General features: G+C 55.3%; 1 protein-coding gene across 5 annotated transcripts; it reads left to right on the plus strand.

Moving 5' to 3' along the window:
- The first annotated feature begins 1,882 nt into the window (after nucleotides 1-1,882).
- Nucleotides 1,883-25,247, plus strand: Kcnc4 (potassium voltage-gated channel subfamily C member 4). 5 transcript variants are annotated; one of them, XM_026402810.2, is made up of 4 exons: nucleotides 1,883-3,847; nucleotides 13,728-14,664; nucleotides 17,148-17,351; nucleotides 19,791-24,058. In XM_026402810.2, the coding sequence occupies exons 1-4, from the start codon at nucleotides 3,170-3,172 to the stop codon at nucleotides 19,958-19,960; spliced, it is 1,989 nt and encodes a 662-aa protein (XP_026258595.2). In that variant the 5' UTR covers nucleotides 1,883-3,169; the 3' UTR covers nucleotides 19,961-24,058. The 5 variants fall into 5 exon arrangements, with proteins under 5 accessions (XP_026258595.2, XP_026258594.1, XP_026258599.1 ...); XM_026402809.2 differs by lacking the exon at nucleotides 19,791-24,058 and adding an exon at nucleotides 24,903-25,247 and having other exon boundaries at nucleotides 1,885-3,847; XM_026402814.2 differs by lacking the exon at nucleotides 19,791-24,058 and adding an exon at nucleotides 24,068-24,214 and having other exon boundaries at nucleotides 1,889-3,847.
- The last annotated feature ends 241 nt before the right edge of the window (nucleotides 25,248-25,488 follow it).

A 25,488-nucleotide genomic window follows, 5' to 3' on the forward strand; every position in this document is an offset into this window, starting at 1 on the left:
CTATTTTCCTTGGCTGCCTCTGGTTATCCTACCCCCATACCAGCTTTCCCATCTCCTTCCCTTCCCTCCTGGCCTCCTTTCTCCCTGGCAGTGTTCTCCTTCCACCCTCTCCCCAGGTGCTCATCACCAGCCAACAGCACTGCGGAATGGAAGCTGACTGGGCAGAGGTTTCCTGGGGAGGCTGTTTAATTCAAGGATATATGTCCAGTGCCTGGAAACGCTTTTGGCAGGCAGTAGATGTTCAATAAATATTTGTTGATGAATAAGTAAATCAGGTGTGGGGTACTGTGATGGACTTTCTTCCCCATTCCCCACTCTACCCCCGTCATCTTGTCCCTTTTCTCAGAATGACCATCAGCCAAACAGAAGAATGGAAAGCGATGAAGAGACTATAAGGGGCTTGCCAGGACATAGTCCAGAGGGGACTTTACAGTCATCATTGCAGTTAACTCTTTGATATCCACCCAGCAGTTTTTCCTTTTGCACTCTAGCTCCAGCTCTTGTCTTCCCAGTCAGGTTTGGAATAGTTCTTTTCTCTGCAGCAAACTCAAGGCCACCTAAACTCTAAAATGCAGACATCAGGTCTGAGGAGGGGAGGGACTAGGTATCAAAGGATGTCAGCAAATGTCTTTTTCTGACTACAGAAGGATTGTAACCGCCTCCCCTGCGTATCAGAACAGATCATCAAAATCCCCATCCTTTTGGTTTTTAATCTCATTAATGATGTGACTTTTGCTTATGAAAATCCCATACATTTGTTCTGGGCTTCTAATCTTTCCTGAGAACACACACAAGCCCTTGTTTTGTTCTTCCTGGTATTCTAGGTCCTGCCTCATCTGGAAATTGGATGGTGCACAGTTGTTCAGGGCAGGTGTAGCCATCCGTTTCCATTTCTGCTCTAAAATCCTCTGCATATCACCCAGATAGACATGGAGGCTGGCTGAAGCTGTGAAGGAGAGTTTAAAGATGTAGAAGAGGTTCTGGGCTTAAAAACAAATAAAAACAAATTAATCTGGAAATTGCTTTTGGGACAGGGCCAGCAAAGTCCAGTTGGTGCCTAATATTTGGGGTATGACAGCTTCTCAATCACTTAACAAACAGGTTCTGAAAGGCAGGCACTGTTGGTGCTATCAAGATGAAAAAGCACAGTGTGGCCTGGAGGAGCTCAGGTCAGGGAGGGGCAAGGAGACAGAACCACAGGACAAGCCAAACTACAAGAAGTGAAACAATCATAGGATCAGGACACTTTCTATGTGCTCTCTAGGGAACTGTAAACCATTTAACCTAAAGATGGGTCAGGGCCACCACCTCACACTCATACAACATATTTCTTCATGGGCAATACCAGGGTTACAATTTCCCTCCTCTCAGACCAGACGCTGCTTCTTTGCCCAAGCTGCTCTGTCCCCCATTCCATGGCAGAGGCTGTGGTGACTGGGACAGTGGCCACAAGCATCAAGACTACAGGCCTACAAAGCACAGGATAGGGGCACGGTGGTCAGGAGGCCCCAAATACGGTGTTTGGAGCAGTCTCTTCCTCAAGACACCGTATCTTCACTCTCATCCGTCTTCAGTTAGCCGCAGTGAAACGGCATCATTGCAACCAGCATTGCGCGGAGGGGGGCGACAGGCTCTGCAATAAGAGGTGGGCAGAGGTTAGAGGTTAGGGGGTGGAGGGCGCTTGGGTGTCACCCGGGCTGCAGTGGGAGGAGCTGCTAGCTCGGGGGAGGCGGGGAGCGGGCCCGGGCGGCGGAGGGAGGGGATGGTGGCGGAGGCGCGCAGGGGCGGCGCGCAAGGCTGGGCACTGGCGGCGAGGGGGTTACGCGCCTCGGCTGGGCTCCGCCGCGCGGAGGAAGGCTGAGCTCGCCGCCGGGGCCCTGCAGCTAGCCGGGTCCGCCCTGCGCCCCGCCCCGCCCACCCCTCCCGGCGGAGGGCGCGCCCAGGCCAGGCGGGACCCGGAGGAAAAGGCGCCACTGAAGCGCGGAGTCCGCTGTCATCGCCGGAGGGAGACGCAGAGCCCCCTGAGTCCTGGTCTACCGGTGCCCAGGCGCCCCCTTCCCGAGGCCACCTAGCGCCCGCCCCCTGCCGCGAGCCAAGGCCAGCGCCCCGCCCGGAGATGGGCAGACGTGTAGATGGCGCGGCTCCCGGCGCCGCCAGATCGCAGGAGCCCGGCGCCGGGGCGCTGCGCTGAGGCTCCCGCTCGGCGCGGCCCCAGAAGCCTGCAGGTGTCCTTGGCCTCTCGGCCGCCGCCGGGGAGACTCCTTCGCCAGCACCTAGAACCCGGCTACCCGGAGCGGCCCCGCCCCCCAGGCTTGGCGCCGCGCAGGACGCCCCGTCTGAGGCCCCCCCGCCGCGGCGCGGCCCCCGCAGCGCGGCGCCCAGCCCAGCGCAGCTCCCAGCCGTGGATGCAGGACCCGAGGCTCGCTCCTGCGGGCGCGCTTGTTTTCTTACAGTCGCCTCGCCCTGCGCAGCCCCCACCCGCTGGTCCGCTCCGCTGCGCTCAGCCCCTCCCGCCATCCTTGCCCAGCGCTGAATTTATGAATGGGGGGAAGAGGCCACATGCCGCCGCCGCCGCCTCGTGTTGACCTCGCGCAGCCCGGGCCCGCCGAGCTCCGGCTGCCCTGAAATCGTCGGCCCGGCCCCGGCAGCAGCTCGGAGGACTTGTTGCTGCTGCGCTGCCGCCGCCGCCGCCGCGGAGAAACCGGCCGCTCCCGGGCTCCGCGCGGTCTGGGAGCCGGAGGGTGGCCCTTGTGAGTGTGAGCGCGCGCGTGCCCTGGACCCTCGCAGTGTGCCGGGACTGAGCACTTCTTGGTCTTTGGTCGGGTGAGGGGGGGGCGTGTCCCCGGCCCGGAGCGGGAGTCTGTGTGTCCCGTCCTCGCCTGCTTGCCGCTACCTCCCCGGGCCCCTTGCTGAGTCCTCTCTGCACCTCCTGCCTCCCGCCCCAGCGTAGCCTACCCAAACCCCAACCACCTGTGCGCCCGAGAAACCCAACTCCTCCCGCTACGCGCCCCGGGGGGGAAGGCAGGGGCAGGGCCAAGCCGCAGAGGGGGCCGCCGCCGCCTCCTGCCTCCTCCTCGTCTCCTCCCCCTCCCCCGTCTGACGCTGCCTCCTCGGGAAGGGTGTTTGGAGGGCAGCGGCCGCCCCAAGCCGGAGCCCCGCAGCGCTTCTTATGATCAGCTCGGTGTGTGTCTCCTCCTACCGCGGGCGCAAGTCGGGGAACAAGCCTCCGTCCAAAACATGTCTGAAGGAGGAGATGGCCAAGGGCGAGGCGTCGGAGAAGATCATCATCAACGTGGGCGGCACGCGACATGAGACCTACCGCAGCACCCTGCGCACTCTGCCGGGCACCCGCCTCGCCTGGCTGGCTGATCCCGACGGCGGGGGCCGGCCGGAGTCGGATGGCGGCGGTGCGGGCAGCAGCGGCAGCAGCGGCGGCGGAGGATGTGAATTCTTCTTCGATCGGCACCCGGGCGTTTTCGCCTACGTGCTCAACTACTACCGCACTGGCAAGCTGCACTGCCCCGCCGACGTGTGCGGGCCGCTCTTTGAGGAGGAGCTCACCTTTTGGGGCATCGACGAGACCGACGTGGAGCCCTGCTGCTGGATGACCTACCGCCAGCATCGCGACGCTGAGGAGGCGCTGGACATCTTCGAAAGCCCAGACGGGGGTGGCGGTGGAGCGGGGCCCAGCGACGAGGTCGGCGATGATGAGCGGGAGCTAGCCCTGCAGCGCCTGGGGCCGCACGAGGGAGGCGGAGGTCCTGGCGCCGGTTCCGGGGGCTGCCGCGGCTGGCAACCACGCATGTGGGCACTCTTTGAGGATCCCTACTCCTCCCGGGCGGCCAGGGTAAGTGTCAGGAGTCCCGGTCTCCCCTTCTCGTGTCTGCAAGGGGCGCGTGGTGGTGGTGGTGGGTAGGGGCAGAGCAGAGCCCAACAGGACTAGCTTACCACCCAGTCTGTTCTCACCTCCCTCCCAACTCCCTCCAGGGCCCTCTGGGGAATTACACACTCCCACCCTCTCTCCTGCACGCTCCATCAGGAGATTGCACACACTTGACTTACTACTTGGACCCAATCCCAGCTGCCTTGCTTTGCTGCATCCCCCCAGGGAGTGGGGTGCCCACAGCTCTTCATCCCTTCTTTGGTTTGCACAGGCCACCCCATCTTCAGCTGCCCTCCACTCCTCCACAGGGCCATAGCCCTGGAGAACTAGAATTGCCTTCTTCTGGGGTGAGGCAGGACTAAGAGAAGAAAACTGGGATTTTCTTTTCTTTTTTTCGTTTTTGTTAGATGCTTCCTTTCCATGTCACCCCACTTAAATCCTGCCAATATCTCTGTGAGTTGGCAGCTATGCATTTTAGAGAGAGGGACAGAGCCTCCGGCGTGCTGAGCTTAGGAGAGGCAGAGATGAGACCAGAACCCAGGCCTCCAGTTCAGGTGAGGAGGGGCCTTGGTTCTTTGGGAACAGGCTGTGCCCCAAGACTTTCTATATACCTGAGCTGGCCTGGCCTCAGCTGGGATAAGGGGAGTTAGACCGGAAGGGCTTGCTATTCTAGGCTCCTCAGGCTCCCACTGCCAAAGGCCAGCCACAGGCTTCCTGGTGATGATGCCAGATTTGTTGCCACTACTTTTCTTACTGCTGCTGCATAAAGTGGCTTCCCAGAAAGCCCTGGTTCAGGTTACTGTTCCAAATGGGAGTGTGAGGGGGAGGGGAGTACAGGTTTATTTAGGCAAGGTCTAGTCCCTCTTCACCACTTTCCCTAAATTAATCTGGTTTTCCTTAACCCTTATTATAGGTGGGAGAGGATGATCAGGGAGACACTCACCCTGTTATGCTTGGGCAGCTAAAACCCCAAAGGATGGCTTTAGAATCATTAAAAAAGAAAATTGTCCAGCCAATGTCTTATCTCAAGGCCACAGTCTAAAGCCTGGCTGGGGTCTGTTTGGGAGATAGGAAAGAGCAAAGTGATATGATGGGTCTGGGGACTGCTTGCTGTGAAAGCTGGTTGGTATCTCTGGCATACCAAGTTGTTATGCTAATGAGTCTCAGGGCCCTGTCCGCCCCCCACCCCAAGCATTGTCTGGACTGCATCTCATCCTAATCATGGAAGGAAAAGTTCCACTTCCCCACCCAGGGGAGGACAGAGGGTTGGGGAATGGGGCTGCAGGGAGGGGCTAAATTGGCATAAATGCCAGACCAAGGCAGATGCGTCCCCTGTCTGGAATAGAAGGGAGGAGCAGAGGTCTCAGGGGCTATGGCATGCTGGACTGGGGCTGCAAGCAGCCACTAGAAGTCAGGAATCTTTTTCAGCTCTCTTCCCACCACAGCTGCCTTGGTGTCTTGTCCTGAAGCCCTGAAGCCAGCTCGGAAGATGTGGGCACAGTAATGCCCCTGGCTTGGGTCTGCTGTGAGTTCCAAGGGCATCACATGCAGTTCACTGACCCTGCTAGTGTTGGCTCTTGGCTGTCTGCACCAGGGGAGAGTGACAAGCCCAGATCATTCAGACTCTTTCAAAGTTGCTGGACAGGAACGAGGCAGATTTAGCCTGATAGAGATGGGGAAAAGGGACAAACAATTGAGGAGGAATGACAAGAGGTAGTTAAGAGAAACCGGGAGATAGGTCCTATTTCTGAGCATTCTGGTGTCTCTGAGGACTTTTCACTGGGTTCTTCTTGCCAGGATTGCAAGGGGAAGCACCATCAATGAGCTTATTTTCTCCTCAACCCACTGCAGAATGACCCAGCCAGAAGCCACTATAATTAAGCTTAGAGCCTAGTGTGATCCTTGGGGGTCCTCCAGGGACCCAAGATGCTTTGCCCTTTGGGCATGAATCATTTCAGCTTGGGCATTCCTGCTGAGGTCTGAAGTTTGGGGTAGGGCAGAATTAATTCTCCCATTTCATCAGTGAAGAAACCAGGATTCAGAAACATGTGTCTTGCCAAAGACACTTAAGTAATAGAACCAGCAAACCACCCTTAGTTTCCAGCCTTCGGGTTGTTAGTACTGATGTGAGGAGCTGTATGGAGCTCTGACTGTCGCGTGTGCCAAAAGAAGACTTGCCTGTTGCCAAGGAATGCAGGCAAAGGCAAGCCTCAAGCTGCTCCTGGACACACAGGTGGAAATACCGAATTTTAACAACTAATAACTGCTATTCACTGGGTACCCTGTGCAGACATTTTGCTATACATACTTTACATTAATCTCTAATCCTTCCAATGAATTTACCACAAGGCTATTATTCCCATTTAACAGTGTGAGGCTGTGAGCAGGTATTCAACTGGCCTGAGACCACGCAGCTAGATAGTGGCCAAGCTTTGAATCACAGCCAGAGCACCCTGACTTCCAAGCCCTTGCTCCCGTGGTCACAACGGTCTCTTCCCACTGCTCCAGGCTATTTGCAGCATGGAGAGGTGCCTAGTTTTATGCTCTGACCTGCAGGGTGTTTTGAGGTTCTGTACCTCTTGTGGATGGCATCAGAAAACCCAGGAGCAGATGGGGAGATCAGAAGGGACACTCGCTCTGTCACTCCTCTAGGCCTGAGGGTACAGTGTCATGCAGGGGAGATTCTGGGGCTACACTGTCCCCTTCCATTGACCCTAAACCAGTCACACTCCCCATCCTAGCCCTGTGCTCCTGGGTATGTGTGCATGTCTTGCCTCACTCATGGCCACTGCCTCCCTGAGAGGGATCTGCAGCGCCTTGGGTGGTGGGCTTGGGATGTTACCTAGAAGGACGCATGAGGGTAGAGGACTGGTGCTCTACCCAGGGTGTTCCCTCACACAAGTCATTCCGGTCGTTTGAGTAGTGTGTTATGACAAAAGCAAAACAGACACAAATGGAAAGTGAACTGAGCTGATTAGGAGAGCCTGTTGCCTAGCTACCGGCCTGGCCCACAGAGCTGCTCCCTTACAGGCAGGCTCCTGGCCGGGGATGCTCACCCCTGATGGAGCTGGACCGTGGGCAGCTGCCTCTGTGGTTCTGTTTCTGTGTCCTGAGTTAGGGGCAGGCTGGTCTTGTTCTCACCTGCCCTACTACCTACTGCCCTGGTCAGAGTCAGGGCTTCCTAAGGTGGCTTCGCAGAGCTACAGAATCACTCCTTTCTCTTTTTCTGAAAAGAGAAGTCCAGATGCCTAAAGAATGGAAGCCTGGGACACCCTTCTCTTTCCTGAAGTCTCAGGAACTGGGCTGGTTTTAGCTCAGCTGTCAGTCCTATTGAGGAGCATGTGTCCTTCTCCTTTGACTAAATCAGTTTCTGGATAGATTTTTTTCCCTCCTGAATGGAGGAGGTGGTCCACAGGATCCTGCTGCTCTGGGAGGGCAGCCAGAGCTGATTCTTCTTTTTAGGGTCCAGTGAGTGGCAGGTGTATGGCCTAGGCTTTCTTCTCCTAGTTCCTCAGTTTCAGGGGAGGCAGGGATTATTAAACTCAATGTACAGATAAGGAAACTGAGGCACAGAGCGGCTTGCCCAAGGTGGCACAACTGATGGTAGAATTAGGATCCAAATCCTGGTCTCATGAGTCCAATTCTATGCCCCTACCACTGTCTCCCATGGCTCTTGCCCAGAGAACATCTCTGGCTTCTGGAAGATTCAGGAGTAGTCCTCATGGAAGAGCTTCATCCCCCGATTCCTCCTGTCCTTAATTTCTACGCCTAGAAATTGCTTGAGTTTTACCCTGCCTCTTGTTTCTTACTGGGGGACTTCCATAAGAAAAAAGAAGTGAGTCTTGTTTAGGAGTAAACATTGAGTTTCTCCTGGTCCAGGCAAAGCAGTGAAACCCAGGTCTTCCAGCGAAGAGATGCAGGGACCCTCTGCAGGTCCCTGGCTTCTTTGGTCTAGCATTGCCTGGGGACTTGCAGTGGTCCCAATAGGCTTCGAGTGAGGGCCAGCACTCACTGATCCTGTGCCCTCTGGGCTAGGACCTGGCTCAGGAAGATGGTGCCAGCCCCTCTGCCTCCTGAGGAGCTGCAGAGCTTGGGCCAGGCCAAAAGTTGCCGCCTCTTCACAGACCCTGTCTCCGGGAGCCTCCGTTTCCTCCTGGTTGGGGTTTTGTTTTGTGTTTTTCTTCCTCATTCTGAACAGACCAACATTTGTCTCTGAACATCTTGCCTGGGATGATGAGGTGTTTCTGTTTGTCACCATTTGGGCTGGGGTGTGGAGGGGAGGAGGGGATAAAATAAACTTGGGCTATTTTGGAGAGCAGGGTGAGGGGAAGAGCACCCAGGAGCAGAGTAAGACAGCTGGGCCTTGGGAGCAGGCAGACCCCTGGATCCTTCCCCTCAGGGATGGTGTCCGTGGAGTGCTGGGCACCCGAACACGCATGCCAGCTTTGCTTCCTGGACACAGTCCATGTGCCATGACCCTGCTGGGGTTTTCTTCAGGCTGTGGGGTGGTCAACTAGAGCCCCATGCCTGGAGGTTATTCCTGATCACACCTCTGTCACCTCTAGCCACAATGAAAAGGTCGGATGAACCCATCTTCTAACAGAACTTGGAGAGGGAGTGGCAGTCACCTTGGTCCCAGTCCTCAGAGGACACTTACTGAGCACTTAACTACATGGTGGACACCGCTGGGTTCTTAGAAGCAGGCGGAGAAGTCGGAGGTGGTCTGCACTCCTGAGGAGAGCCAGGTCAGGGGGCCATCAAGGGGAAAACAGCTGGTGAGAAAGGACCACAGTAACACTAGATGGATCCTGAGAGGTGGCACAGGGTCATAAAAAATAAAGTCCAACAGGAGGCTAGAGGAGGGAGCTGGCAGTCCCCCTCCACGTGGCGAGGAAAGAGAAGTGGAGCTGGGTCGACTGAGCTCCCTTCAGTAATTTTTAGAAGGCAGGTTATAAATAAATATATAAATAAATAAAATCTCCATGTGGGTAGTGCTATACCCCGCCGAGTTAGGGAAAGGGGCATTTCTTGGCCAGGAGACCAGCCCCAGCAGAGGGGGCACTGCATGGGACACGGGTGAGCAGTAACCAGGAACGCCGTTGACTCCAGTGGAGGTTCTCAGACAGTGGTCCTGCTTTGGAATGGGACTCATGGGCTCTGGGGGGCCCTGAGAGGCTCCCAGTGCCCCCAGCAGAGGGCAGGCAGAAGTAGAGGTGGACTCCTGACACTGGAACCAGAGTGTGCTGGCTCAGGCTGAGAGAGGCTGCGGCCAGAGGCAGGTTTGTCCCTAGGGGAACCCCCAGGGGAGCACCCCTTAGCTGGGAACTGGGCCTCAGTGTAGGCACTCAGTCCAGGAACCCAGAACAGCTCCGATACCATCCTTGTTAGACCACCCTCCTTTCCTGCTTTGTAGCCCCAGGGTACCCCAGTCCTAGCCTGGATACTAGGATCTGACTTCCCTAGGAGGCTCAGCCCCCCCCTTCCCCCCCCCCCCAGATCTTCCTCTGCAAGTGTCTTTGGCTGTGTTCTCAATTTTCCCTTCTCCTACACTTCATCCTTAATATAGGATTTTGGGCATGAGTCTTCTTCTGTTTATCTGTCCATCTGTCTCCCTGGCCCTCCTTCCTTGGGCTCCCCTTCTCGGCCCCCAGTGATTGTATTCAGTTCCCAGTGATTGGTGTCTGTCACCTCTCCCCTCAGCTAACCTGTGCCAGATTCCTGAGACACTACAGTCTCTGTGCTGATTGTACAAGCATAGTTTCTTTTAATCCTCAAATAACTATATAAGGTGGGTCTCACTCCCTGAAACACACCAGGCACATGGTGGCCTCAGTGCCTTTGCACTGCCCCTGTTTTGGCTCCTCCTGTGACTCCTTTCCTCACCCCTTTTGGTCTCTCTTCAGATATCCCCTTGTCATTTGATCTCCTCTGGTCATTCCTATTTGAAATAGCTCCCTCGCCACCATACACCTTCTCTTTTTCTCTGAAACACTTAAACTGTCTGATGTGCTCTGTATTTTACTTATTTGTAAATAGTTCCCTTCATTCTAACGAGGCAGCGGTGTTTGGGTTTTCTCCTGCTGTCCCCACTGTGTCTGGCACATAGTAAGTGCTCAGTTTTCCCTTCTATGAATGAAGACCCTAAGGCTAGGAGAGGCTAAGAAATCCGCAAAAATTCTCCTAGGATGATAGCAGAGCCCAAATTGAACCCAGAGTGTGACCTTACATTTCCTCCAGGACAGCCTTAGGGTGGTTTGGTGGAGGAGGCTGGTAATAGGGCTGACCATCTAGTTGGAATACCTGAGCTTTGGAGATGGGAGGGTGCCCTATAGGACACAGTGGCCAGCATGTGTCTGAGGAGGCCCAGGGGAATGGAGGTCTTCCTGTGTCCTCCCAGCTGGCAGGAGAGAAGCTGCCACCAGGAGAGCCAGGTCACACCAGCAGTTTTGTGCTGGGGCAGTTTTGATTTCCAGCAGAATCCATAACCTAAGGAGAGGGTTGATGGCATCAGCTCCCACCCCCACACCCCCTGGTAGATACTTGGACAAATCCCTTCTGTTGGGCCTGAGTCCTTTTTTTCTTTACGTTTTTTTTTTTTTCTTTTTTGTGATACTGGGGGTGGAACCCAGGGGTGCTGTACTATATCTCAACCCCTTCCATTATTTTTTATTTTGAGACAGGGTCTCACTAAATTACTGAGTCTGACCTTGAACTTGCAATCTTCCTGCCTCAGCCTCTAGAATCTCTGGGATTACAGGTGTACTCCACCTCACTCAGCTCTGTTTCTTCATCTGTAAAAGCAGAAAGGGAGTTTTACTGGATGACTTTTGGATGACCTTTCACTTCTAAAAAGCCAGGATTCTGCAATATCAGAAGCTGCATGCAGGGATCTCCTGGGGGACCCTCACATCTCATCTCTGTCACCATTTTATTGAGCACTTACTCAATATGCAGCAGCCACCTCTTATATGACGCCATTTGTCCTGGGCAACCCCCATGCAAGGGAATTTGGGGAAAGAAAGCAGTATCCCTGCCCCCTGGGGGAGGCCTGGCCCAAAGCACCAGTTACAAGCAAGTCAACTGCTTAGGAAATAATTGAGTATGGGGAGTAGCTTAGGGGAGAACATGGGTCCTGAAGGGGAACTGTAATCTTAGAGTAATGTGGGGGACAGTCCTTCCTGTAAAAACAAGAGCAAGCTGGGTACAATGGTGCACGCCTGTAATCCCAGCGGCTCAGAAGGCTGAGGCAGGAAGATCACAAGTTCAGAGCCAGCCTTAGCAACTTAGCAAGGTGCTAAGCAACTCCACGAGACCCTGTCTCTAAATAAAATATAAAAAAGGCTGGGGATGAGGCTCAGTGGGTAAATGCCCCTGGGTTCAATCCCCGGTTCAAAAAAAAAAAAAAGAGCAAAAGTGAGTAAAGATAGCTAGAGCAGGGGGTTGTTCCCTGACTGGGAGGGTGGGCTGTGCCTACTGGGCTTGAAAGGTTCCCGACCTGCTGCAGGGGCCCCAAGCAGCAGAAGGGAGTGGGAAGGCTCCTTGGCCCTGTGGGCGAGGGAGTGGTCTTACCGTCCTTCCTCCATCTCTGCTCCCTGTGCTCTGCCCCTTGACAGCTCTTCCTGAGCTTGTTTTTCCAAATCACTAATTAACCTACGCTGGACTCCCAGGGGGGACGACTCTCCTGGCTAACTTTCCCTCAGAGAGGGCGCCTGTTTCCCATGCTTCAGAACTGGACGTGCTGTCCCCACATGCCCAACACTGCCAGGGCCCCCGGCAGGTGCTCCCACCAGCTCATCTCACCCCTGGCAGGCAGAGGCCACAGGCTGGAGCCGTTTCCCTGGGCCCGTGTCAGCCTGCACTGTTTGGGCAGCCCATTCCTCAGAGGAGAAAAAAATGAGCCCAGAAAAGACACTTGAAATGGACCTTCCCAGGGAGAAGCAGACAGAAGACACTCCGGGCAAAGCTAAAACGTAGAGGTGTGTCTGGCCCACTCCCTCTCCAGACTTCTCCTTGTGTGCTGTTTCTGATCCAAGCTCAAGTGTAAATGAGGTACATCATAGCATGTGATAGGGGATCTGCCCCACGTCCAAGGTATGCATCCCCAAGGATACGAAATAGCAAGCATGAGAGAATTGACCCTGCCCAGTGAAGACAGTGAGATGGGAAGGGAAGGTAGACTCTAAACTGTTTACAGTTCAAGTCTGGTTTGTACCTCTTCTGGGCTATGTGACCTGAGACAAGTGTGTAACCTCTCTGATCCTCAGTTCCTCCTGCATAAAATAGGTTGAGGCCTGCCTCCTGCATCACCGGAAGGATTGAAGGTGGTGACACATACAGAACTCCTAACAGTACCCCAGACATAGAATAGACAGCTGATGGATATCTAGGTCCAAAGTTCCCTCAGACTTGCTGCTGCTCCGGAGGCCCTCAGAGTGTGGCTTCTTCTCATTTTCATGGACCCCCCCTATTTTCTGCATTGCTGTTTTGCAATGTTAAGAAAAGGGTGTTCCCCTTCCACTTCCAATGCAGATTCCCCAAGATGAAAACCCCTCTGAGAGTCAGGTCTGAATCCTCCTTCAACAGTGAAGGCCACGGCAGGTGGAGTTTGGGAGGGGCGGGCATGGGCTTGCCAAATGGTCCTGGGGACACAGACCTCCCTCATCCCCTGTTTAGGCTCAGCCCTCTGCTCAGAGAGGAAGCTCAACTCACACACACCAACCAGGACAGGAGGCAGCAAGGGCTGAAGAACAGTCCCCAACAACGGGCTCCCGACAGTGTTGAATGGCATGGCATGAATAACAGATGAAGGCTCCGTAATTGGTGTTATTACACATGCATTTCATCTCCATTCATAATGATCAGACACTTAAGCCCAGCCATTCCTCTGCCAAGTGCCACTGTCGCCATTCTAGCTGATATCCCAGCAGTTGTTGGGATCAGCCACTGCCACTCTGATCCTGGTGGGTACAGTTCATTTTCCTTTGGATCTGAATGTCCCAGAAAATGTCAGTTTGTGGGAAGAGGCAAAACTGGTGATTCTGGGTGGACCACTCCTGCCAGAGTGCATGTTGTCTTGTCTTCCTTCTGGGGCTTCCTTGGTATCTGTGATGTCACCTAGGCATCCTTGAGGCTAGAAAGAGGAGCTAAGACTGGCTTACGGTGCCTCATGGCTGGAGCTGTTGGCTTGGCTGGCAGAAGGAGTCCTTGGGTCATTCTTTGGGGCCTCCCTTAAAGCAGTGGGCCTCAAACCTATGTGTGCATCAGGATTCCCTGGGAACTTTTACTGAAACAGACTGCTGGGCCCTGGACCCCTGGCACTTCTCAGTCAGTAGGTTTGGGTGGGGCCTGCAATTTGCATTTCTAACCAGATCCCAGGGACCTCTTGCTTCTGGTCCAGGAGCTGTCTTCTAGGACCACTGCTCTGGTTACTCCCGCTGTGGCCTCTCCTGAGTGCTTGTGGGAAAGGCAGAATTGCAGGTCCTTCCCCAAGCTCCGTGAGACAGAATCATATTGAGACAGGATCTGAAGCTGGTCTGGACATTCTTTACAGTTTGACAAGCCTTAAAGGGATGGGCAGAGTTGTCCTAGGCAAGGCCAGGCAGCTGCAGTTCCATGACTTGCTGCTTCCACACAGCAGCCTCTGTCTGCCGGGTACAATGACAGATTAGGAAGCTGAGACCCTCTAAGGAGAGAATTCCAGCCTCTGACTCTGCCTGAATGGCCCCTCTTGTTTAACACACTGACTGGTGCCCTGTGTGCGTACCTTCCACGAGCAGAGGTCCCTGTCCCCAGTGGGGCTGTCCATTCTTGACTGCTGCTCCTGGCTCTCATCCCCTGCCCACAGGTGGTAGCATTCGCCTCCCTCTTCTTCATCCTGGTCTCCATCACCACCTTCTGCCTGGAGACTCACGAGGCCTTCAACATCGACCGCAACGTGACGGAGATCCACCGGGTGGGGAATATCACCAGTGTGCGCTTCCGGCGGGAGGTGGAGACGGAGCCCATCCTCACCTACATCGAGGGCGTGTGCGTCCTGTGGTTCACACTGGAGTTCCTGGTGCGCATCGTGTGCTGCCCCGACACGCTGGACTTTGTCAAGAACCTGCTCAACATCATTGACTTTGTGGCCATCCTGCCCTTCTACCTGGAGGTGGGACTGAGCGGTCTGTCGTCCAAGGCAGCCCGCGACGTGTTGGGTTTCCTGCGCGTTGTGCGCTTCGTGCGCATCCTGCGGATCTTCAAGCTCACACGCCACTTCGTGGGGCTGCGCGTGCTGGGCCACACGCTCCGCGCCAGCACCAACGAGTTCTTGCTGCTCATCATCTTCCTGGCCCTGGGCGTGCTCATCTTTGCCACCATGATCTACTACGCCGAGCGCATCGGTGCCAGGCCCTCTGACCCACGGGGCAATGACCACACCGACTTCAAGAATATCCCCATCGGCTTCTGGTGGGCTGTGGTCACCATGACAACACTGGGCTACGGGGACATGTACCCCAAGACGTGGTCAGGCATGCTGGTGGGGGCGCTGTGTGCACTGGCCGGAGTGCTCACCATCGCCATGCCTGTGCCGGTCATCGTCAACAACTTCGGCATGTACTACTCCCTGGCTATGGCCAAGCAGAAGCTGCCCAAGAAACGGAAGAAGCATGTGCCACGGCCACCCCAGCTCGAGTCACCCATTTACTGCAAGTCGGAGGAGACCTCGCCCCGGGACAGCACCTACAGTGATACCAGCCCCCCTGCCCGGGAAGAGGGTGTGGTAGAGAGGAAACGGGCAGGTGAGTAGGGACTGGGATGGAGGGTCTCTCTCCTCCCCATGGTTGAGGCAGTCCCCAGGTCCCCTTGGAATTAGAGGCTTTGCTTTAATATGAGTATAAGATGTGCCTTTATGAAGACAAAAGTATCAAAGCCAACTTCATCCTCTTGCTTTCTGAATTTCCTGAACAATGGGGATCTGTGGGATTAGTATTCCACCCAGTGTACACTGGGCTTGGTAGTGTGCTTGGGTGTGTATATTGAAAGCCCTGGTTTCTGATCCCCTCCTGGCTGCTGTGCTATGTGCCAGTGTCATACCCTCTCTGGGCATAGATTTCTCTGTAAAATAGGAGTGATGTATCAATATTCTACCCCCCAAGACCCTGATGAGATCCAAATGATAGGTATAAGAGCACTTTGAGAAGTTAAAACCACTTTACTAATGTCAGGAGCTGTCATTATTAGCCAAAGAGCAGACAGCTGTTCTTCCAAGGTGCATCAACACATGAATCACTTCTTTCCAAACATTCAAGTCTGGTGTGTCTTGGCCTAATAAATGCGATAACGTAACAGCAGTGGGAGGCTGCCTTCTGTTCAGCACAAGCTAGATTGAGTCTCAGGCTCAGGGTTGAACATGGGATGGAAGAGGACTGAGGAAGGAGAAGCCCAGACAGTCTTGGGAAGCAGACGAAGGTGGAACAAACTGGTATCTGCATTCGGAAGGATCTCTGTGCCCTGTCTTTCAAGGATTGAGAAGGCCAGAGAGCTCACTTCCATCTGGGTCGGACCAGGATGGGAAAGCTCTCAATCTCCAGCAACCTGGAGTTAGGCTGCAGAGCATTGGCACCTGATGGTCAGGATGCCCGGGCTCCTGGGGGAGATGTGGGATGCCTAGTGTGAGGGGGGGGGGGCTATTGGATGCTGGGGCCCCAGGGACTGATTTGGGCCAGAGATTGAGGCAGCAGCTCCTGGCTAACCTCTGGGACAAAGCAAGATTCATCCTCCATGGAGTACCTGAGTGGGAACCTGTGGCCTTTGGGCATGTGCCCATCATGGGCTTGGGTTTTCCTTTATAGAAGACCCTGATAGAACAGCACCCACCAGGTTCCCCTCCCCGCCCACCAGCATGGTACCTGCTTCTTGACCCTGAATGTAAGTCTCTCAGGGGTATCAGCTGTACTCCAAGGCCCCTGCTGGGCTCAGAGCCAATCCTCACATCCGAACATGGAGAGGTTCTTAGGGGGGCTCCTCAGTTGCACTTCACTGAAGCCCTGTCAGCCACACCTTTGGCCGCCCATGATGGCTAGTCACATCAATGGCTTGCTTGGCCAGTGGCCAGGCCACTGTCTTCAGACCTCACTTCTCTGTATCCAAGGGCCCAGCTCACCTGTACTACTTATTCCCTTACCAAGGCAAAGAGTTGGGGCTAAAAACCACAGAGCTGAATTGAAGCCTTTTCTGCATGGTGTCTTTGCAAACATGGGAGCCCTGCAAGCAGAGAGCTCCGGGTCCTTTAGGTACTTTCAGTCTAAGTGCATGGTAGGCAAGAATAACTGCCTTAGGTGAGGCAGGGAGAGAGTCATGAACAGCACTAGGAGTGGTGGACATCATTTGAGGGTCCTGCTCTGCTTCACCCTCAGGGAAGACTTCGGGTTGAGGCTGGGAGGGAAGCTGTGCAGATCAAGCACAGCATCCAACTCTTAGCCTATTTCCTGGCTCCTGGAATATTTCCTCTCAGTGATTCTAGGCCCCTTCTTCTGGTTGAGCAAGTGACATCCTGGGTCCGGGTCTGAGACACAGATGGCCCTATGAAGAAGGCCTTGGCAGACAGGCACGGTGGCACATGCCTGTAATCCCAGCAGGTTGGGAGGCTGAGGCAGGAGGATTGTGAGTCCAAAGCTAGCCTTAGCAACTTAACGAGGCCCTAAGCAACTCAGTGAGACTGTTTTAGATTTTTTTTTTTTTTTTTTTTTGCTGCTATGACTAAAAGACCTGAACAAGAACAATTGTAGAAGAGGAACCATTTATTTGGGGGCTTCTGGCTTTAGTGGTCTCTGTCCATACATAGACAGTCAGCTTCATTCTTCAGGGTTCCAGGCAAGGCAGGACATCCTGGTGGAAGAGTGTAGCAGAGGGAAGCAGCTCACGTGATGATCAGGAAGCAGAGAGAGAAGTCTCCACTTGCCTGATACAAATGTAGAGTTACCACTCAGTTAATCCCCATCAGTGGGTTAATTCACTAATGGGATTGACACTCTCATGACCCAATCAATTCTCCTCTGAACCCTCTTCCATTCTCTCACGTGTGAGCTATGGGGGGACACCTCACATCCAAACTATAACAGAGACCCTGTCTCTAAATAAAAAAATAAAAAAGGGCTGGGGATGTGGCTCAGTGGTGATGCGCCCCTGGGTTCAATCCCCAGTACCAAAGAGAGAGAAAGAGAAGGCCCAGGCAGCCCCTATAGCCCTCCCCTCCCCCATTTTTCCTGTCTGCTCCCTTCAGACTCTAAGCAGAATGGTGACGCCAATGCAGTGCTGTCGGACGAGGAGGGAGCTGGCCTCACCCAGCCCCTGGCCTCCGCCCCTACCCCCGAGGAGCGCCGGGCCCTGCGTCGCTCTGGCACACGGGACAGAAACAAGAAGGCAGCTGCCTGCTTCCTGCTCAGTGCTGGGGACTATGCCTGTGCCGATGGCAGTGTCCGCAAAGGTATGGTTCCCCGGGCTGGGCCGGTGGGGAGCCCCTGCAGAGCTGAGTCTCCCCACCCCTCCCCACAGAGCTTGAGGTCTCCCACTCCCCTGAGCCCGTGGCCACCATCTCCTCTGCCCTGGGTGCGTCCCCGCTTTTAGAATGGGGTCTGCTGTCTCTGGACTGGAAAGGCCCCCAGCATCCCAAAAGGGTCCACAGAGCGCCTCCTGCCAGAGGAGCCATGGGACAAGCAGTGCTAGAGGGTTGAGGGCCCAGCCCCTTCATTCATATCACCTTTTCTGCCTTGGAGTCCTGCTGCTGCCTTCACGCCTGGCCCAAGGGTCACTGCCAGCCTCTCCTTAGGCCTCCCTTGAGCCCAGCTAAGGCTTCTTCACTCAAGCAGTCCCCAGAGAGGCCCTCAACCTTCGAGAGTCAGATTCCATTCCTCCCATTCTTAACAGGGGCCCTGGAGCCCAGGCAGGCTGACCAACATCTGCAAGCCCCCGGGGGTGATGGTCCTCTCAAGGCAGAGCCAGAGGTGACCAGAGGGAGGTGGGCAGGGAGAGTGGGCCTGAGTGTTCTGAAAGATTTGGAGAGTTCCGGGGAGTAGCCCCTTCCTTATATGTGAAGGAAAGCTAGAATTCCATCACCAGGCCCCAGCGGCAGGACGGAAGCTGGGCTGTGGAACTAGGGCTTCTGGTCCTGAAAACGGGGCTAGAGATGATTAGGGATGGGCAAGAGCCAGAGGTGGCTGAGAACCAGGGGTCCCGAGACACTTCTCCTGCCCAGTTTCTGATCACTTTTTGTATTTCCTATCCCTGACCTGACCTCCCTGAAATCCTGCCTGGTTCTAGGACAGGCCCTGACTCTTCCCGCCCCAACCAAATCTCTTCCCAAATTACCTGGTCATTTCTTCCGCAGTCAGATTTCCCACCTGCTACTTCTCACTATCCCCAAACTTCAGACCCAGACTGGGTTGTGTGAGGGGGCGGGGCAGGGGCTGATGCAAAGATGACCTGCCATGCCTCTGATCCCTGGGGATGTCCCCTGGCTGCCCTGACCAGGCAGGCTCCCAGAGCACCTTCCCTGGCCCTGAGAGGTCTGTCCAGCTTTGCTGCACATGTGTCTGGGTTTGTAGAAGCAGGAGTAGCAATCTAACCTGGAAGGAGAGGGCCCAGCGGTCCCAACTAAATGACAGCAGATGGAGTGTGCTCAGACCTTGGACACCCCTGGCTATTCCCCCAGGACCCCAGTCCTCAGGCCCTGGACATGCCCTTCTCTCTTGCCTCTCCCCCCTACCATATAGTGGTTCCACCACACCCTGGTACAAACCCAGAGTCTTGCTCTAACTGGAGCCTGCTGACCTAGAATGTGGGGCAGAGGGGGCCCTATCCCCATGGAGGACTTGAGCACACAGAGCTAAGTGCCAAGCACCCCTGCTTCCTTCCCTGTGCTCAGTGCAAGTAATGGTGTGGAAGAATCTGTGAGGGCTCAAGTCAGGAGGGACCCCGTGGTCCTGGGAGCAGCTGAATCTATGAAAGGGGGTCGCGTGCACCTGCACGCAGCCGGGGAGCCTGTGTCCCACCACCCTATCTCTCTGAGGTGCCTGTGGGGCCTTGCTGCTCTATTTTCAAGATGCCTCCACAGTGCTTCTTGGCAACAAGCATGTAACTCAGCCAATTAGAGTGACCTTCGAGAGGGAACAGGTGGGTTGCTGGGAAACAGGCCCTGCTAAGTGAGCGTGAGTTAACATTGCCAGACTCTCAGTGTGCACTCAACAGCTTCCCCACACTCCCATGCCGTACCCTTCTGCACTCAGCTACACGTAGGACCAGGAGAGAAGGGTTCCCCGCCTTCTCCAGCCACTGGCACAGACCTCATCATTAACCTGAAGCTGCCTGTGTGTCCAGTGTCAGCTCCTCCAGGAGCCGTGGCGCACGCCTGTAATCCCAGCAGCTTGGAAGGCTGAGGCAGGAGGATCCCAAATTCGAGGGCAGCCTCAGCAATTTAGCAAGGTCCTCAGCAACTTAATGAGACCCTGTCTCAAAATAAAATATAACAAAAGGGGCTGGGGATGTGGCTTAGTGGTTCAGTGCCCCTGGGTAGAGAGAGTCATCTTCTTGGGAGGAAGGTGGCAGGTGCTAACTGGGGCTTCTTAGGTTGGGTGCTGGAAGTTGTAGGGTCTTTGTGGAGCTGGCCTATCAAGAAGCTCTTGAGGAACTTATCTGGGGACAGGATAGGATAAAAGGCAGCTGGGTGTGGGGTTCTGGAGTCTGTCTTCAGGAACCTAGGAGACCAAAAGGTCAGAGAGTCAAGAATTCCCTCCCAGGAGGGACAAATTTCTCGACCCCAGCCTAGGGCCAGCACTGGCCCTGCAGGGTCCCCTGGAGCATGGATTCCACAGACCTGCTCTGGTGAGGAGCTGCGTCCCCCTGACCCATATGCCTTTTCTTCACCAAGGCTGCGAAAAGTCCCGGAGTCTAAACAACATAGCCGGAGCGGCTGGAACCAGTCTGGGGCTGTCTCCACTGGCGTCGCGGTACAGCTCGCCCTACCCTCCGAGAAAGCTCCTGCTCTCCCATCCCTTTCACCCCCTCACCAGCCCCCCACCTGGCCACTCGGCCCCTTAGCTACACCCTTGACCTTCCTTGCTTTGGGCAGGGGAACACATACCCGAGCAGGCACACTCGTGTCCCCATTCCTCCTGGGGCCTTAGGGAGCAATGGGAGGGAACCGCCATCAGGATGGAGATTCAGGTCCCCGAGTGTCCCTGCCTAGCACTCAGCTCCCCAAAATGTTCAGCTCTGGAGCCTGACAGCAGGGGGGAGGTTATTCCCAGAGCTCCTACTCTACCCCCCCAGTATGGTCTCCTCTGAGCCATTGAAGTGGCATACACAGGACCTGCGTCTCTGGGCCTTGCCTCTGTCTCAGCGTCCCATGGTTCAGAAGGTGGTGCACCGTGCACCCGCCACTAGCCAGCCTTGCCAGAGAGCCATGCCGACCTTAATATTTTTAATCACCACAAATGCATTTTCCATTTCTCGTGGCCTTTAACCAGTAACCAAGCAGCCTGTCTTGTCTGTCTGCCTGTCCATCCCACACCAAGATGTCATGTGGGGCATCTCTGTGGCCCTCGAGGGGGGTCTGACTCCTTGGAAGAGCAGTGCCTGCAGGCAGTGCTGCCCTGGGAGAAGAGACCTGGTGTTTCCCCTGTGGCCTGGGGATGCAGGTGGGCGTTCCTAGAATCAAAGCCCCAAACTTGGCACGAGCCATGGGCCGGGTGCCTAGGTGCAGGGAGGCCTGTGCCCCGATTCAGTGGGTGACACCCAGCGGCAGCACCCGGCATCCCATCTGCATCCCGTACTGCAGCCTCTCTCTCCACACTGCTTCCTCTGCTTCCGCGACAGTTTTTCCTCCCTCTCCTGCTCTCTCAGATTCCCAGCCCTGCCTGTGAGTCACCTGCCGCTCCCACCCAGCCTCTGTGCTCTGTATTCCTGCCAGAACCAGAGACTCATCTAATTTCTATAATTAAGTGTGTTCATTTACCTAACGAGCCTGGGAGCAAACAGGTTTGTGAGTCATTGGGTGAGCAGGGGTACACCTTGCGCAGGGACAGCTGAGGGGAAGCAAGGAGACAGAAGCCATCCCACCTGCACCTGCTCGTGCCACTCCCAGGGAGGCCCACACCTGCCAACCCAGCCCTCCTCAGCGCAGGACCCAGGAACAAAGGCCTCGGCCCAGACATTTCCTGTTTCACCTGATGGGCATGAGACCTGACAGCAGAGCCGTGCGCCTGGCAATTTTTAGAGTCAGATTATGCAACTTTGTGGAAGGAGTGACTAAGGAAGGTCCATATCTGTTCCCCCAGGGTGGCAAAGATAGGCTTGGCAAGACAGTTTTTTGGGGACCTTGGCAGGAGGCTGGGAAAATCTAGGGCCACCCCAAAAGGTGGCCTGGACAGAAAGATCTGATTATTTCCTTGGGTTCAGGGTACAGTCAAAACCTGTGCCAGGAGCACCCCCTTTTAAGTGCTTCCCTCACCCCTGAGCAGATGTGGGATGTCCCTTTCATAAAGGTCCGTTCAAGATAGAGTGGGACACTCTAGCTTTGCTGTGATCTGTGGGGCCTGCCTGCCATTTGCTGTCAGAATAAAGTGACCCAAACGATTTGAAAAGAGATCCTATAGGGGCCTCATATATGTGACCACTCTTCAGAAGGGGACAGGCCCCTATAAGTGATGCAGGCTTTAAGTGATGGGAAGCCTGTGGAGCAGGATGGAGATGCTGGCACCGTCCCCCCCCCCCCAGGGCTAAGTGTCAAAGTCCAGCTTCCTCATGACAGGTCCCGCCCTGCCCCGCAGAGCTCCTGGCAGAGGCCTCTGGGGTGTGGCCTGACAGGGACATGCTGAGCAAGGTGTCCGGTTTAGCACGGGCACCACAGCTATTTTCTCCTCTGACTTGCCGTTCTGGTTCAGGGAGCTGAGGCGGCTATTTCTGTGGCAGCCCTCAAGTTGTCAGGAGCCCAAGTTTCCACGGCACCCACCGCCTCCTCCCCTCTTTCCTCCTACGGGGATGGGCATGCTCACGGCACCCCTGTGGGGGGCACAGATGTCCCTGGGCAACATGATGCAGCAGTGCCAGGCTGGAGCCCCTAGTGTCTTGGGGGATGGGCTCCCACACTTCCCGCCTGGCTCTCTGGCTCGGTAGGGTAGAGACAGGACCCAGCTGGCGGGAGAGCTGTGTAGGTGTCTGCCCCCAGCTACCTCTCTCGACCTCTGGGCCTTCCCGGGTCCCTGGGAAATGGAGAAGAACAGTGTTTATAGAGCTCCCAAGTCCGCTGGGCTTTCTCCCAGGAGGCCGCCACCTGCACTAGCCTCAGGCCCTCCCAAGGCCTTGGGCTTCGCTCCTCAGGAGAAGGCTCTCTCTCACCCAGAACCTGACGGTGTAGTGTGACTTTCCTTGGACTTGCACCCATTTCTTTGACTTCTAGAAACCTTTCCCCACAGCTGGGACTTGGCCCTTTCTATAGGGCAGGGAGCAGCCCAGGCAGGAGCTTTTAGCCTCACCTTCCAGGCAGTAGCAGGGTTACCGAGAACCCTAGAGGCAGTTTCTCAGCTCCAGGCTTCCGAGAGGAGTGGCTGTGAGGAGCCACCAATGGGTGGGTGACGGTTCAGCCTAAGACCAGGACTGACGGGCTGGAGCGGAGGAGGAAAGACTGGGCTCCAGGGTGCACCCCTTAGCCAGGGCTGCCCTTCACAGAGCATCTGAGAGAGAAGGGCCTCCTCTGCCCTGGCCTGAGCGTATGTCATCCTCTGAAACCCCTGACCCACCCTTGGTGGCTTATGCAGATAGATTTCACAAAAAGATTCCTGGGAAGAGGCCCTTGATGACGGAGAGCCCATGGAAGTCACTGAAAATGCCACCTAAGGCCATTCTTTCTCCAGAGCACCCAGGGACACTTCACAGCCTTGCCGGGACTCCCACCTCCTACCACGCCCATCCTAGACCTCTTGGTTTACTAGGTATTCCCACCAGTGCATCTTCGGATCCAGAAGTCTGTGGAATCCAGAGACACTCCCCTTCCCTTAGTAAGCAGGGGACCCGTGACTGGGTTTTGTGACATGCATAGATTTGCATTAGGAATACAAGGGAAGACCCCAGCCCTCTCCTTGTCCTCAGAAAGGGGGCTCTGAAGGGCCTTATGTTCTCTGATTTCTTTAAGAATTATATTCAGTGGCCCAGAAACGAGTGGGCCAACAGGCTGTGTTTAAGGAGGTAGTTGAGGCCCATAATCTTAAGGAGTTGGAAATGGTGTTGCTCCAAGATGAGAACACACTTTCCCCATAAAAATAATGGCTCTCCAGTGTGGCATGGCAGCTCCCCCAGGGTAGAAGCTTGTGAGGTCTGGATGCCAACTCTGATCCCTGCCCTGGACCATAGACCTAATAGTTTCAGGAATTGTCCCAGCACCAACCTGGAGGGGCTGGAACTCCCATCACACTGTTGGGCCAACCCCCCTAGCTGCTCTGCCGGTGCCATCACTAGGAGGTAGGGGAAGAGAAGGCCCAGGCCTCAGCCATCCCAGGTTGAGGGTGGGATGCCCTTAAGGGTTCTCAGAGGGGTGGGCTCTCAGATGCCATGTGCTGGTCTTCCCTCCTGAGACAGGCACATGCATCCTCCCTGACCACCAACCAAGGCTGCAAGCTCTCCTTCTGCAGAGACTTGTCCTCCCACGTTGAGGACAGGAGCTGGGCATGATGTGGCTCCATATCCTAGAGCCTTACCAGCTCCTTGGGACAGTGGAATAGTCCAGGGTGGTGAGGGCCGTGCAGCTATTTGGGGGAAAGCTTAAGGGCTGGCAGTAATTGGGTCCCATGAGCCACAGGCTGCCCTTAAGAAGCTTCGCCACTGCCTCCCTCCTAGGGTGTAGAGTTCTGGTCCTTCTACTGCATTGCAGCTCTGAAGACCTGAGAGCCTAGTCGTTTCTGGAGCTTGGTTACCGGAGCAGATGTGGATATGCACTGCAACCCCTGGGCCCAGAGGGGTGATGAAGGGCTCACCTCATTCCTTAACCCATCCCTATGCTTTCTGGCCTCTCGGCCTGGGGTTCCCTATGCCTTCCAGCTCTGCTCCTGGCCTGCTCCTTAGCCCACAGCCTGTGGGTTAGCTGCTGGCTTTCTTCTAACATGTCACTCTTTGTTTCTCCCTTTCTTTTGCTGAACTCCTTGCCCCCAGAAGGCAATGTTGAGCCGAAAGCGTGCGTCCCAGTGTCTCACACCTGTGCTCTTTAAACACAGAGACCTGCCAAGACGCCCTCTCGTCCAACTATGCCCAGGCTGAAGTCCTCACCCTCTCTTAAAGCGGCACCAACGTGAGACAGACAGGCAGACAGACAGAAAGCCAGAGGCTTAGGGAAACTCTGGAACCCAGGCACGAATCTTTCACTGGGAAAGACTCAGATATCCTTGTTTGCACAAGACTGGTGGAAAACCTCCCATGCGACCCTCGGGGCCCAGAGCCATCTGGGTCTGATGTTCTGTTCTACTGTACATTGAAGAGATATATATGCACATATAGTATCTATATTCATACATACTATACTCTTGTGTGTAGTGCACGTGCTATTGGTGGTCTGTCTTCTTTGTAGGCTATGTCTCCCTGAACCCTCTCCCCACCCCAAGTTTCCTATCCTCTTTCCCCCGCAAAGATTCCTTATTTCTTCTGACTGTGTGTGGGGAATGTCCCAGGAAAAGTGCACCTGAGAACCACCCATCTACCTGGGTGGTCCCAGGATACTCTCTGGGGGTGTTTACCCTGTCAACAGGTGGTCTGTTGAAGTCTGTAGGCGGCCAGACTGCCCCCCAGGGTCACTGCTCCACTAGCCCACCCCCACCCCAGGTTGGGGTTCTACCTCCCACCCCACACCCCAGTTGTGGGGGGACTTCCAGGGGCTCCTCTGCAGCCTCTTCCACTCCTTCCAACACCCCATTTGTGTCCTTGATCGAGGGGGGCATTTTGTCACTTTCATTTTTGATTTATTTGTTCTGTCTCCTTCATCCATTTGTTTTCAAAGATGCTGCTGGGCAGACGGGCAGGAAAGGGGTCTGTCTGCCCATCTGGCTCAGGGGTCTGAGAAGGGGACACCTCGGGCAAGAGGAGACCAGTTGCAATACTGTACTTCCTGGCCTGTGGCCAGAGGATGCGTGCAATAGCAGAGGCCAGGTGACCCCTTCAGCCTTGGCCTCGGCCCTCCCCCCTGCCCCTCCCTGGTGTTGGTTCAGTCCTTCTCTCAAGCTGTCTCCTCATGTGCGTCTGAGGCACGCCTAGGCCGGGCCCTGCTGCCCTGTCTGCATGCCTTCCACTGTCATGCTGTGCTCGAACCTCAATAAAGACATCGGAGTGTCCTGTTGCTCCTCTATGTGAGTGTCTGCCTCTCCTTTCTGACTCTGGGTCTGTGGGGACCTCCCTGGGGCCCCACCCACTACACCTGAAGTATGCTACACATCTGAGCATAATCCTGCCCCACCAGGGGTTCTCCATGCAGCACAGCCCTGATGTCTTATAGCCAGAGGTAAACTCTCAGAGGAAAGAAATCTGCTCAAAAGGGTCCAACCCTGGACCTCTGACTTCCAGGCAGTGGTCTGATCTCCACTGCTGCC

Source organism: Urocitellus parryii, chromosome 11 (genome assembly GCF_045843805.1).
Source record: "Urocitellus parryii isolate mUroPar1 chromosome 11, mUroPar1.hap1, whole genome shotgun sequence".
Classification (NCBI taxonomy): domain Eukaryota; kingdom Metazoa; phylum Chordata; class Mammalia; order Rodentia; family Sciuridae; genus Urocitellus; species Urocitellus parryii.

Excerpts from the sequence above, each read along its gene's own strand:
- Kcnc4 (XM_026402809.2), top strand. The coding sequence starts at position 3,170 with ATGATCAGCTCGGTGTGTGTCTCCTCCTACCGCGGGCGCAAGTCGGGG. Across the intron at positions 3,848-13,727 it reads ACTCCTCCCGGGCGGCCAGG|GTGGTAGCATTCGCCTCCCT; the intron begins GTAAGTGTCAGG and ends CCCTGCCCACAG. Across the intron at positions 17,352-24,902 it reads CGATGGCAGTGTCCGCAAAG|ATGCTGCTGGGCAGACGGGC; the intron begins GTATGGTTCCCC and ends TTGTTTTCAAAG.